A 14,546-nucleotide genomic window follows, 5' to 3' on the forward strand; every position below is an offset into this window, starting at 1 on the left:
TCCTAAATTGGGGTTAACCCGAGTTTACAAGCTGTAATAGCAAACACCTCGATTAACAATCGCTAGACAATTTTCTTCTTAAGGCACTGAACTTAATTCGCCCATTAGCACGTTACGACCCTCTGGAATATTGCAAATAACTCGAAAACTACTAATTTCATTTTTCTCAAAGTTTTTATATTGTTTTTTTATGTTTTTACAATATTCTCTAAAAATTTTATATTTAACATTTTTTTTGTATTTTTTGAAACGCTACTAATGGAAGATTTCAATTTTTAACAAACCATAAATATGTACATGCGTTTTCCTGGAGACTTTTTATGGAAATTCCCAATTCTCTGATTGAAAGAGGTATTGTTGTTGTTGTATAACATGTAGGTATAACACCATATGGATATAATGAAGACATTTTTCGAGAACCAGTTTTGAAGTAGAACCTTTCACAACAAATAAATGTTTACTTTTGTGTATTGTTATTACTTACTTTAATAAACTATTTAAATAAACTTGTTACATAATTATCTTAATCTTAATACTTTTTATTCTATGTAGGTAAATTGCATGAAAACAACCTGGATCAAAAAAAAAAACAATGTACTTGGTCGGGTTAAATTTTATTTTTATTTCATATATGTACATACAAATTTGGTGTATAAATATGAAATATTGTACTTAAGACACCAGTCAACCAAATAAAAGGAAGCTTTATTATTAATTATTGTTTAACCTATTTTTCTTTCTAAATGTATTACAGAGTTGTTCAAAAAATATTAGGTTCGGCGATCGAATCGATAATGGTGATATCTACAGGTTTCGCTACCTGCAAAAATTATTCACAATTTATCTCTAAAATTATAATTTGAAAAATAATTTTGGATGCTTCATCCAGCAGTAAAAAATCACAGTCGCATGGTACCTATTAAACAATTTTTCATCACATAAGCTGATTTGGTTTTTTGGCAGTATTAATGTTACATTTCATTATAAAACCGTCAGCAGTAAAGTTTTGCATATACTGCAAATAATAGCTTTAAAATCAGCCCTCCTCACTATGTTTCTTAAACCAGTAAAATTAGTTTGAAATTTGACAAATTTCAATGACTTTTTTAGGTTTATTTCCTTGATGTAACCACAATATACCCAAATTTTCTTGAAGAGCATAAAAAAGTGCCTCCAGAAAGTGCCATTTGATTTTCAAGATTAATCAATAATAAAGTAGTAAAAAAATAAAATAGAAATTTTACTTTTTCGGTTTTTGTCAGATATCTCCGGATGTATGAAAATTTTTTGAATTATTTTTTACAAAATAATAAATGCCCAAACAAGTAATATATCACAGTCCCCATGAAAATTTGTTTTTTTTTCGACCATCTCATGTTGTAAGTACATTTTATATCAACAAGTAAAGTTTCCATTGTCTGTGCCCAATTTCAAATCAATTATCGCATTCATAAGTACTCATCGATTAGAAATCGCTAGACAATTTTTGTTCTGAATGCACTGAAATAAATCGATTATTAATCGAAAAAGCAAAAAAAAATCCATTTTTTGATTGCTAATCGATTTGTTCGTATGAATGTGGCTATTCCTAATAATGAGAGTAGTAACAAATAATAGCAAACTAATATCAATTATAGGACAGTAATTCTAGGTATTCACCCTGTAAGAAATGACACTATATTCTACCAAGCTAAGTGAAATATTGACGAGCGTTAGGCACATGTGCAATAGTGCAATATCGTTATAAGTATGTGATTGGCCGCATTCATAAGAACAAATCGATTAGCGATCGAAAAATCAGATTTTCAGATCGATGAGCAAAATGATGTTTAAGTAATGCTTTTTAAATCAGTAATCAATTTATTTGATTGCATTCATAAGAAAATTGTCTAGCGGTTGCTAATCGATGTGTTCTTATGAATGCGGCCATTGATTCTACAGATGGTTTGTAATAAATGAGGCTACAATATGACAATACGAGATTTAGAACTGAGAATGCAATAATCTAGAACCTACCTACAGTATACATATTATGTAAGGCCAGAGATTGTATTAAACGAAGTTCTAACTATAGCCTATGAAAAAAAATACTGCAAAACACTTCGTTTGTCTTTTAAAAATTAAAGCTTTATTGGTTTTGTAATAGGTACAAGGTTAGCCACCCAAACTGTTCATTAAAACAAGAAGTGGCTTAAACCATTATTTATTCACGAACAGAACAATTAGGCATTAGGCCTAAGTTCTTCGAGTGTATAAACAGGTTTAAGTCACATATTTTATTCAATATTTTATTCAATTTCAAAGTCTTTTATTAGAAAAAACTAAAATTACAGTTTTATTAAATTTGCATTGCGTCCCGTAAATGTGACATTGATGTTACTTTGTTCACTTCTGTAAATAAGCAAATTTCATTTAGAGTGATTTAAATTTTTTTAAATTAACTAGCGAATAAATTATTGTTTAAATCATTACCTACTAAGGGTTGAATAATAATTGACTAATAATAGGACGAAATTTTATAAAAATGTTTTTATGTTTCAGTTATTTCCTGCTTAACCGAAAGTAGGTATCAACTTGCTTATTTTAAATGGGACACTCTGTTTATTTTAACACACATATTAGAACATTGTATCTTATTTCCTGTTAAAAATTGGGGTAAGTTTGTAATAGTTTAAGAATTAATGATTTTCTATCCCAAATTGTTTTCTTTTTTAAAATTAATTCTTAAAAATGTTTAAGACCTAAGAATTGAGTTAATAATTTGACTAAATATAGAATTTTCACATTTTCTTGTTTCAAGCTGGAGAATAGCGTTGAAAACTTGATCAACAAAGTATTTTTTAAGTTTTGACATTTGGAACTTGAAAAGTAGATAATTTGATGATATTTATATTTCAGACATGAAAATCGTTTTGATATCTTTGGCCAAATAGAGAATTTTTACATTTTCTTGTTTCAAGCTGAAAAATTGACTTGAAAACTTAATCAACAAAGCATTTTTCATGTTTTGACATTTGAAACATTGAAAGATAGCTTGAAGAGTAGATAAATTGATGAATTTTCCATTTCGCAGATCTGAGAATTGACGTGATAATTTTACCAAGTTGAGAATTCTCTCTATTTCTGGTTAAAACTGCCATTTTTTATGTTTTGACTTTTGAAACCTGAAGAATAACTTCAAAAGTAGATAATTTGAGAAAATGTATATTTCAGATATGAAAACTGAGTTGAAAATTTTTCCAAATGCATACAGAATTTTTACATTTTCGTGTTTCAAGCAGGAAAATGTATGTAAAAACTTGATCAACAAGGCATTTTTTATGTTTTGACATTTGAACCTTGAAAAATGACTTGAAAAGTAGATAATTTGATTAAATTTACATTTTAGATATGAAAATCGTTTTGATATCTTTGGCCAAATAGAGAATTTTTACATTTTCTTGTTTCAAGCTGATAAATTGACTTGAAAACTTAATCAACAAAGCATTTTTCATGTTTTGACATTTGAAAATTGAAAGGTGACTTGAAAGCTAAATTATTTGGTGGAATTTACATTTCAGATCTGAAAATTGACTTAATAATTCGAACAAATAGATAATTTTGAATCGTCTATCTGAAAATGTTTAATAATATATGTATAGAGTGAATTTTAGACAGCCTGTATAAATGGGACAGAAGCATAAAGTTTAAACAATGTGTTAACGTTTTGCAAAATATGAGGTTTATATCTTAATTCCAAAATTTTAAATTTCTATAAATAGTTGATTCTAATAAGCTTTTAATGAACGAATTGGGTACCTAACTGTATAGTAACTAGTCTCATAATCTTTTTGGAGATCATATTTGCTAAAATAATTAACGTCGTGTACCTACATATCACATTTATCTCATTAACTAGGTAATCTAGTTTGTCTCAAGACGTGCTCTAAATTGATGCAATCTAATACTGCTCCTGCTACTGAACTCCTTCTGGAAATCATACATCTGACTAATGTCCATTTGTTGCTTTTCACATCAAACTCTTCCACAGAATTTAAGCTGGAACTCCCGTCAGTACCTCCAACAGCAAATAACCGACCATTCAATGCTACTAATTCGTGGGTGGCCCTTAGAGAAAGAAATATAATTAGGTTAAGTTATTAAAGTGTTAAAAAAAATGATGTTTGTTATTTAGTTCTGCATGTAATACCTTCGGCTGTGCATCGGTGTAACAGGTTCCCAGCTCATCCTCCGTATATTTAATCGTTCACCATTACTCATACAAACAGATCCGTCATTTCCTGAGTAATTACACAAGCTATAGTAAAGGAAATCTTAATGCATACTGAAATTACCTCCCATACAGTATAAATTGCCATCTAAAGCCGCTACTCCACAACTAGACCTTTTAGCTGACATTGAAGGCACTGAATCCCATTTACCTTCTCGAGGGTCATATCTGCAGTAAAAACATTTTAATTAACACTACTAAATATTCAGAAAAATAAACCAACCTTTCAACTGTTGCTTGGTAATTGGTAGAATCAAACCCGCCAATTGCATAGAGAGAACTATCTGTAAGAATTCTGTTATAAGACATCTAATAAAATTGGAATATTAGGAAGGGGTGTTTACCGAGAACTGCAATTCTGCAATATCGCCTTCGAGTGTTCATAGCAGGACAACTGCACCAAATTCCAGTCAATGGATCGAACCTTTCAATTGAACTAAGACAGGAAGCACCATCGTACCCTCCGCAAGCGTAAATTAAACCGTCAAAGGAACAAGTACCCAAACAGGAGCGTTTTGTTCCTAAAAATAAGTTTCAAGATGTTTAGATTATGTTTTGTAGAATTTTTTGTAGTTTTAAGTAAACTGCATTTTTCTGCACCCATTTGAGTGTGGAATGAAGTACTTTTCCATACTGAATGCGGTAAAAGCTCTTTCCCGCACTAGACTCGACTAAAGCCACTACGCTCGTTTAGAGCATAGTTTAGCAGTTTTGCCATTAGTGACAGTTGTCACGTGATTGTAGATCACTATTTACCTAGACGATGAAGAAACAATTATCAAAATAAGTGTCATAATTCTCAGTAACACATTTTAAATCAAATACTGCAAGAAAACGTTTCTAAACGCCTTAGAGCACAGTTTGACAGTTTTGACGTTAGTGGCAGTTGTCACGTGATTGTATAACACTATTTAGCTAGACGATGAAGTGACAATCGTCAAAATAACTGTCATAAATCTCAGAAAATCGTCTTATTTTGAAAACTGTGTTAAAATGTAATTCTTGCAATTTCTAGTCAAGTTTCAAAATGTTGTCATTAGTGACAGACATCACGTGGTTTTGGAGGATAATTTGGAGTAAGAAAATGGCTGTTTTAAGCGAATTTTTAAAATTCGAATTAAATTTCCTATTCAATAATCTGAAAAAGTATATAAAAAGTTTCACAACCAACATAATAAACAGGACATAGTCCTATCAAAAAGAAGAAGACTATTATGCAGAAAAAAATCCAAGAAAAGAGATCCATAGGAAAGAAACGAAATTCATGACTGAAGAACCTTAGGTAGCAGTGGTTTGGATCCAGTAAGACCAAATTATTTAGAGCCGCGATCTCAAAAGTAAAGATCATCGTGATGATTGCCAAGAAAAAGTGAGCGTCCGGGAAAGTATCACTTACCATAAAAATGATGTAATGTGTATAGTTACATAGAGTGAGTTGAGTTACAAAGAAGGGCCTCAGCTATATCTGAAAAATCGTTTATCGTACAGTAGACTAACCAACTACACAGTTAGAGGGCCTAGCAAAGATGTGAAACTGAAAACTGGCCTGGTTTTGCCGAACTCAACTTATTTTTTTATAAAGAATAATTCCCACTTCCCACTTGTTCTTATGAAAATAAATAATAATTAAAGCTAAAATTACCCATTGGAGTTATCGAAGTCCAAGTATTCGTCAATGGATTATAACATTCAGCTGTAGCTAAATCTGACGCTCCATCATACCTGAATATTACAATTTAATAAAATACTGTTTTCTTGAAAAATGCAACTGTATACTTACCCTCCAATCACATATAAAAGTCGTCTTAAACTAGTCACTCCTGAACGAGATCTTCTCCATTGCATTGGTGCTATAGCGTTCCAACAATCAGTTTTGGGATTGTAAACTTCACACTCGGAATGGATTGCGAATAGGGAGCCACCACCTTTAAAATCGAAAAAAACCGTTTACTTTTTTGCCTCCTAATAAAAATATGCCTATTGAAATATTATCTTTGATTACCGAATAGTTTGGAAAATTCTATAAATATTTTTTGGAATTTTGGAAAATCACGTAAGGTTAAAAAATCTATCTTTTGATGGTCGTTTCGAAGTTTTATGACCTAGGTCTTCGGACCAGCGACATCCCCCACCTTTTGGTTGGTTTGGTTTTGTTTTTAATCAATTTTTATCCTGTGCTTTTACCCACACCAATAAAAGTGCAAATAACGAGGCAAATAAATATTATAAAAATATTACCTATAGCAAATACATAAGGATCAGCTCCTTTTGGTTTCCTTTCCATAGTTCTCGAAGTAGAAATTGCACACCGTCTTTCTGGCGCTAGATGGTACCGCATAGCCTCCAACAATAGTTCCCTGCACTCGTGATTATCTCTTATCAATTTTTCATTATCCACTCTGGTCATAAGAAATTCCCTGTTAACTAAAGGCAGCCTCACGTGAATCATCAACTGTAATTAAATTGCATGTTATTGTTATTACTAGACCAAAAACCGTATACGAACTTTAGAAATATACTTCTCTCTTTCCATTAAATCGTGTTTGACCCAATTTAAAACCGCAGTAAATACGTCTTCTTCTGAGGATATATTCAACTGGCTGTTTGAAACTAACTCGTTAACCTGTTGATGTAGAATATTTAAGATATCGATTTTGTGATAGACAAAATACTGTAAAACTAACTTCTTCAAACGGAAGTAACAGAAACTCTTCAGTTGCCATAACTTGTTGAAAGTTTTGTAAGGCGTATACGTGCGATCGATGATGCAAATCCTTGCAGGAATGTGTATCTGAAATTATTATTAAATAATGTTTCACTTTCGTTTACTTATTTTCTGGAAGTTATTCAAATGATTTATTAAATAAATAATAACAATTATCAATATTCTTTTCCCGACTTGTTTCATTTGAACAAATATCAGTTTAGTTTTTAATACATTGCTGCTGTTTATGACTTGTAACAGTGTTTTTATTGCTAATAATAATTATAATTAAAAGCTTAGATATTTTCTAAATTTTGGTTATCCAAATAAAAATTTTCAAAATTAAGTTAAAAAATTTGCTAGTTCAGATCTCGGAGGTTGGCAAAACTGGACAGCTGTACAATCTAAATAGCAAAATAGTTATTATTATATTAATAGCGTAATGTTTTAATAAGAGCATTTCGTACAATTTGACTATTAGTTTTCTTATTTAATTTTTGGTCAATTAGCCATCTCAATCATTTCAACCCATTCCTCCGCTCTATTTTTATCAGTTTGTCTTTTTTGAATTTCTGGCACATCAGCCATCCCATTAATTTCCACACATTTTTTTGTTCTTCTTTTATCCGTTCGTCTTTTTTGAAATTTCAGGGCGATTAGCCATCTTAATCATTTCAACCCATTCCTCAGCTCTTCATTTATCAGGTCGTCTACTTTTTTGAATTTCTGAGCATATAGCCATCTCAATCTTATCATTTCAACATATTCTTTTGCTCTTTTTTTATGAGTTCGTCTTTTTCTTGATATTTCAGGGCACTTAACCAACTCAATCATTTCAACTCATGCCTCCGCTTTTCTTTGATCAGTTCGTCTTTTTTTTTATTTTTTATTTCTAGGCAATTAGCCAGCATTTTAAAACATTTTTCTGCTCTTCTTCTGTGCAGAAATTTCTGAGCAAGTAACCAACTCATTCAATTCATTCCTCCGCTCTTTTTTTATCAGTTCGTATTTTTTTAGTTTCTGGGAAATTAACCATATCAATCATTTGAACCTATTTTTCTGCAATTTGCCATGTAAATTTTTTGTTCAACCCATACATTTTTGGGCAATCAGCAATCCACTGCTCTTTTTTTATCAATTTTTGTCTTCTTCTTAAATTTCTGCCAGCACAGCAGGTGCCTCCTAGGGCCTTACTTACTTTAAATATGTCTCTGCATTTTACCACATGAAATATATCTTGCATGCACACTCTACATTTTTATTTTTTGTTTGTTTGTATCTCTGGGCACGTGACAGTCACAGTAAAAAATTTAGTTATTATTACAACTACCTAATTAAAAAAAAAAAACATAAAAAGCTAAAAACTATTTGTTAATTAAAAACCAACTATTCATTAACATACCTGCAAAACTTCTTATTCCTAAACAGTTTGAGGGATGCAACTGCTTTAATAAAAATCTACAGCAAGCTTCTCTAACGTCTTGCATCTGAAGCAGGCTACTTGCTGGTAACAATACCTACAAAACGCTTTACTAATTTAAAATCTGAACCCCAGAACTTAAGAAATGTATGCATCCAAGGCATTAGATGGATGATTATGACCTGAAGGCGACGATTTAACTGTCCCCAGGGTTTTCTACACAACATCTGATAATGCCCGTAGTGTGTACAAAAGTTTATGTCAGACCAGTTTTTTACTGTGTTTAAACAATGAACTATTACCACTAGACAGAAATCTAAGTATGTGATTTTACTGCTACTTTATGCCTGCATCAACCTAAAAGATAACTAAAATCCATGGTAAAATTGGTAAGTAACTTTTTATAAAATCGTGCAAAAAAGTACACTTTTTTCATGATTTTTAGTGCAAAATGTTTCTCTTTTTTGCACTATGCTGTGCTTTTGTCGACAAACAAGTCGATTTTATAAAAAATGTTGTATGCAACCCATTCAAAAAGTCCTTTTTTGCACTTTCAAAATTTGACTATAATTGCAAGAATTACATTTTAACACAGGTTTCGAAACAAGACGATTTTTTTAGATTTATGACATTTATTTCGACAAATGTCACTTCAGCGTCTAGTTAAATAGTGTTCTACAATCACGTGACAATTGCCAGTAACGTCAAAACTCTCAAACTGTGTTCAAAAGTTGCGAAAATCAGGGTTTAGAAATGTTTTCTTGCAGTATTTGATATAAAACATGTTTCTGAGAACTATGGCAGTTATTTTGACAATTGTCACACGACCGTCTAGCTAAATAGTGTTCTACAATCACGTGACAACTGTAACTAACGTCAAAACTGTCAAACTATGCTGTAAAGTTGCAAAAATCAGGATTTAGAAACATTTTCTTGCAGTATTTGATATAAATGTGTTTTTGAGATTTATGACAGTTATTTTGACAATTGTCACTTCATCGTCTAGCTAAATAGTATTCTACAATCACGTGACAACTGTAACTAACGTCAAAACTGTCAAACTATGCTGTAAAGTTGCAAAAATCAGGGTTTAGAAACATTTTCTTGCAGTATTTGATATAAATGTGTTTTTGAGATTTATGATAGTTATTTTGACAATTATCACTTCATCGTCTAGCTAAATAGTGTTTTACAATCACGTGGCAACTGCAACAAACATTAAAACTGTCAAACTGTGTTCAAAAGTTTTAAAAATTAGGGTCCAGAAACGTTTTCTTGCAGTACTTGATATAAAGAGTGCTTTTGAGATTTATGAATTTGACAATGGTCACGTGACGCTCATGTGATATCGGTCACTAATGTCAAAACTTAGAAAACAAATTATTAATAAAAAAAATGATAAATCTGTATTTTTGAAGTACCTACGGTTTTTATATTTGTAGCAAGAATCAATGATTACATTTTTTTACAACTATTAAAAGACACCCTGTATAATAATGTAAAATAAATGAATTTGTTTTGATCTACCGTTATCTACCGTTTTTTGACTGATTATTCTACCGCCATTAAATATTTTGGCTTGGCAACACTGCTCTCTCTATAACACCATAATTTACTTCATCTTCGTGAGTAGTAGCTATCATTACATACTCGTTGAATAATATACTACTATTATACCCGCGCGGGAATAAAGTAGGTACATGTTAAATTTATTTTGTAGCTAAGTAATATAAACATTTGGTCGGACATAAAATTATTTAAATACCTGCACATTATCGACTGTTATAGTAATCTGGCCAGTGTATGCGTAATCTAAGAGTAAATCTACAGCCGTGGCATCCATATCAAAGATGGTTATTTCACTTTGGGCTTGTTCTTTCATCTCACCTATAATTATGAAACAACTTAAACAGGGCACTTAATGAATGGCTTAAAGAAAATTGCTTACCGTTGAACATGGCGAAAAAATAGGGGCTAACTGAAGCCAACACTACTTTGTGTGCTCTAAACTTTTCTATTCCTATTTTTAATACTATATCGCATAACTAAAACAAAAAATTGTATGTATAACTGTAACTCTTTAAAGCTTCAAATTGAAAGCAGAATGTTAAAATATTTAAGCTTTCTAAAGATGGCTTTTGCAACAATCTGCAGATGTGTTAAAAAGATGGAATCTTCTTTGAAAAACTTCGTAGTTTCTTAAATTGTTTAGTAACAGATGTCATTTTGGTTTACTTTTGCATCAAACTATAATCTCAGTTCTTATGGCAAAACGATAGTGCTATATTTCAAGCGAATATGAACCATAATATGATATTTGTTGTTTTGGCTGTAATGAAATATTTAAATCTTCTAAAGGTGACTTACAACAATCTGCAGACGTCAAAAACATGAAAAACCTCTATGAAAATATTTATAGTTTCTTAAATTGTTTAGTAACAATGAAAATGTCATTGCGGTCCATTTTTGCATCAAACTATAGTCTCAGTTCTTATGGTAAAACCCATTAAGATAGTAGTTTATTATACATAAACCATAATGATTTGTTGTATGATGTAATTAAAACATTTTGGGACGGTAGCCTGTCAAACAAATCGAACATCTGTAATAATAATTTTCATTTAGATAATTTTTTTTTTACGACAATAAAACTTCCTTAACATTTGCAAAGTCAGTATAGTTTGCGATGTTTGTTAATATTGAAAAAAATAATAGTAAGTTGTAATAGTAAATACCTGTCCATGTTGCCTCATTCGTTGTATATTACCTAGTGCATTGACACTATGTTCGGCGGTTTTAAGACAATAACCCTTATTGGTAAATAGTGGCGAATCTATTCCTTCCGTGGTCGGTGTTTGAGTGGCAGCCTCAAAAACTATAGAGGTAATTCTCGAGGTAGTTCCAGGGCTTTGGGGTAAATGCAGTCGGTCTGGAGCTACTCCAGGTTCTACTAACTCGTTGTTCATCATTGTCCGTTTTTAAGTCTTCAGATCTAAAATTTAAATAAAGTATATTAAAGTACTTTTTATTATTATTGTCTTGTGATAAATATAATTATTAATGTGCAAGGTTGGTCCGTATATTTAGACAGTTTGTGGCGACTATATTTTTGCAGATAGGAAAAAAATTATAGACCAGGACAAAAGTAAAAAAAAAATACAAAGGTGATACATTGTTAATAGAATTTTCTGACTAGTGAATAGTTGATTTTCAAAAACGGAAAACTTTTTACTAAATAACTCAAAAACGGTGAAAGTTACAAAAAAATTGTGAGAGGCCAAAAATGTAGTTAATCAATTCCTTAATCCAACAGCGTAAGTTTGCAGGACCATTTTTATTTGCAGTATACAGGGTGTAGAACCCTGTTGCGTACACAATTTTTAAGACAGAATTTTTGACACCACCGGAAAAAGGAGCCAAAAACGGTTCTGTTAAGTGGTTGAACCACCCTGAACTCCCAAAAATAACTTAGAGTTACAGGAGGTTAAAATTTCAAACCCCAATTACAACTGATTTGAAAATTTGTTGTATATATCAAACTAGTTTTTGCAAAATAACTCAGAAACGGTGAAAGTTAGGAAAAATTTGCAGGAGACTAAAAATATTCCTAATCAACTCTTTAACTCAGCACCGTAAGTTTGCAAGACCGTTTTTGCTTCCAGTATACAGAATGTGCAAGAAAATTATGGTAATTCACTATTTTTGTCACCCTGTACGCCATTTTAATACAGAATTTTTTACTCTACACCCCTGAAAAGAAAATGTTGCTAAATAACTCAGAAACGGTGAAAGTTACGAAAAATTTGCACGTGACCAAAAATGTTCCTAATCAACTCCTTAACCCAACTCTGTAAGAGTGCAGTAAGGGTTTTGCTTCTAGTATACAGGGTGCGCATAAAAATTATGACTGTTTTTGTCACCCAGTACGCAATTTTTGAGATATAATTTTTTGATCAATGACACTAGAAAAAGGGCTAAAGACGGTTAATTTGAGTGGTTCCCAAAAATACAACCGGGTGCCCAAATTTCAAACAAATTTGAAAATTTGTTGCGTCAAACCAGTTTTTGCTAAATAACTCAGAAACGGTGAAAGTTAGGAAAAATTTGAAAGAAAGCGAAAATGTTTGTAAAGAACTGCTAAACTTATCCATGGAAGTTTTACAGTCCGTCATTTTACATTGCCGCTACTATACAGGGGGTGCATGCAAAGTGTAATCATTCAGACTTATGTCTACAAATTAATGACAGCCATGACAAGAAAATAAGATCCTTCAAGCAAATTTCAGTTAGACCCATAAATTTCCTGTCACACTGAATTTTACACGGTAAGTTTACGCCCATCATTACTCTGTTTTTAATTCTAAATTAATTCAAAAAAATCTTGTTGTTTGCAATTTTTGCTAATATCACAATATTTATATTATATGGTACTATATTGGATATCAAACTCTAAACCTATAAATAAGGCAAATAAGCAATAAATTTGGCATTAACTCCAACAGGGACCTTTAAATGCCAAAGGTTCTCCTAAGGTTGCTTTTAAATTAAATTAAGTACTAATTTTTACAATTAACACATAATTAAACGATTTAGAGCACTTCTTTGTTATTAACATAAAAATAAACATCTGTATTAACACACATCTAATATAATGACTAGGAAATTGTTTAAATTAGTTGAGCACTTATGTGTTAATTTAGATTTCCGTGGGTCACACAAAGAAAATTAGGAACAAAAGAATAAATAGTCTTTAAAATAGAAACATGAAAAGCACCAGTCACGCTCATGCTACGCAAATAAGAAAACTTACCTTCTAAAATTTACTGCAAAAATCAATCCAAGTAAATAATATTATTGTTATGAATTATCACGAACTGGAATACTAACTTTAATTGAAACCCGCACTTAAATATCTGTTTTAATTATTACAGTGGTTAAACCGCACTGTACAATAATTTAAAATCCACTTTGAAAAAGTTTAAGTTATAGGAAAATAACGTAGTTTAGCAAAAAAAATGCGCGCGTTTTCTTTGGACGTCGCGTCGGGACGCCTGGCTACTGATTCAGGCTCGACGTTTAGAATGGAATGAGTTAAATCGACGCTCCTGAATATGCGAAATACGCATGTTGTTTGGATCGGGAATCTTAAAATCGTCAAACACACAATCATTAATTGTTATAGATAATTATTAATTGGTCTGTGTGTATTCGTTGTAATGTATGTTATTACATAAAATGTCAGCAACCAGTGAATATTAATAATAATAATTAATATGTTTTTGTTATTTACGACTAGTGACTAAAAAATAAAATGTATTAACAAAATAAAAACACAAATTTATCTTAAAAATGCGTAGGTCAATATAGGGTGTGTGTATTTACTATTAATGGAAGAATTTGACCTAAATTCATGGCTCATGCGTTCTCCTTTCAACTAAAACACCCCAAATTCACCGTTTCCTTTGGAAATTATCCCGGAAATGATATGGATTTTTCGTGTTAGGGCAATGACCGTTGTTGAGCTTGCCTCTCCCTAGTTTATTACTTTGACCTTGCGCATTTCGCGGGCAAACTTTCCATTTCTGTTTCTAATATAGCCTTTTTACTAGTCTGGATACAATAAAAATATCCCATAACCCAATGGTAATTCAAATAATGATAAAATATCACCAAGCATAATGAAACACCTACAAATATTTAAGAGGATTTAATTTGAAGAATTTTAGTTTTATTTTAAAAATATGCATCAGTGCACAATAAACGACCTCAAACTGCATCTAATTTTATACACCAAGTATGAACAAAGCTCTTTGTTCCAGTATTTTAAATACCTACATAAACAAAGAAAATTTTTAATTACAAAATAAAACAAAAAATTTATTAATGTACAGAGAGTGTATAGCTCGAATCAGCTAAGAAAAGGCCACAGGCGTCATCAAACGATGATGTCACGATCTCTGTACGTCTCGCTTTAAATATTGCTGCTCTCGTCACTTTCCAAGTTGTTGCAGCCAGTCAGTGGCGTGCTATTATTTTATCAGTAAAATGAAACATTTTCGTCGTTTTTAATAAAGAAAATAAAAGACAACAAGTTTTTCAAAGGAATGGAAACTCCTTCTGCTTCTTTCTTCATAAATTGTAAGACGTTACTA

General features: G+C 31.3%; 1 protein-coding gene across 2 annotated transcripts; it reads right to left on the reverse strand.

The window, feature by feature from the left end:
* Nucleotides 1-598: 598 nt before the first annotated feature.
* Nucleotides 599-13,820, reverse strand: LOC145727210 (kelch-like protein 17). Of its 2 annotated transcripts, XM_081976708.1 has the most exons (16): nt 13,205-13,820; nt 11,130-11,386; nt 10,343-10,439; nt 10,160-10,281; nt 8,377-8,491; nt 6,955-7,061; nt 6,777-6,893; nt 6,509-6,722; nt 6,051-6,195; nt 5,913-5,992; nt 4,615-4,791; nt 4,494-4,554; nt 4,335-4,438; nt 4,190-4,280; nt 3,870-4,107; nt 599-816 (listed from the first exon to the last, which is right to left on the reverse strand). In XM_081976708.1, exons 2-15 carry the CDS (start codon nt 11,361-11,363, stop codon nt 3,891-3,893), a joined length of 1,881 nt encoding a protein of 626 aa, XP_081832834.1. In that variant the 5' UTR covers nt 11,364-11,386; nt 13,205-13,820; the 3' UTR covers nt 599-816; nt 3,870-3,890. The 2 variants fall into 2 exon arrangements, with proteins under 2 accessions (XP_081832834.1, XP_081832833.1); XM_081976707.1 differs by having other exon boundaries at nt 599-4,107; nt 13,205-13,815.
* Nucleotides 13,821-14,546: the final 726 nt, after the last annotated feature.

Source organism: Ips typographus, linkage group LG3 (genome assembly GCF_016097725.1).
Source record: "Ips typographus isolate SLU linkage group LG3, UJ_Ityp_2.0, whole genome shotgun sequence".
In the NCBI taxonomy this organism is placed as follows: Eukaryota; Metazoa; Arthropoda; class Insecta; order Coleoptera; family Curculionidae; genus Ips; species Ips typographus.

Coding starts and splice junctions, on each gene's coding strand:
- LOC145727210 (XM_081976708.1), bottom strand. CDS start 11,363: ATGATGAACAACGAGTTAGTAGAACCTGGAGTAGCTCCAGACCGACTG. Junction 4,281..4,334: donor CAATTTATACTGTATGGGAG/GTAATTTCAGTA, acceptor GTAATTACTCAG/GAAATGACGGATCTGTTTGT. Junction 4,108..4,189: donor ACACCGATGCACAGCCGAAG/GTATTACATGCA, acceptor TCTTTCTCTAAG/GGCCACCCACGAATTAGTAG.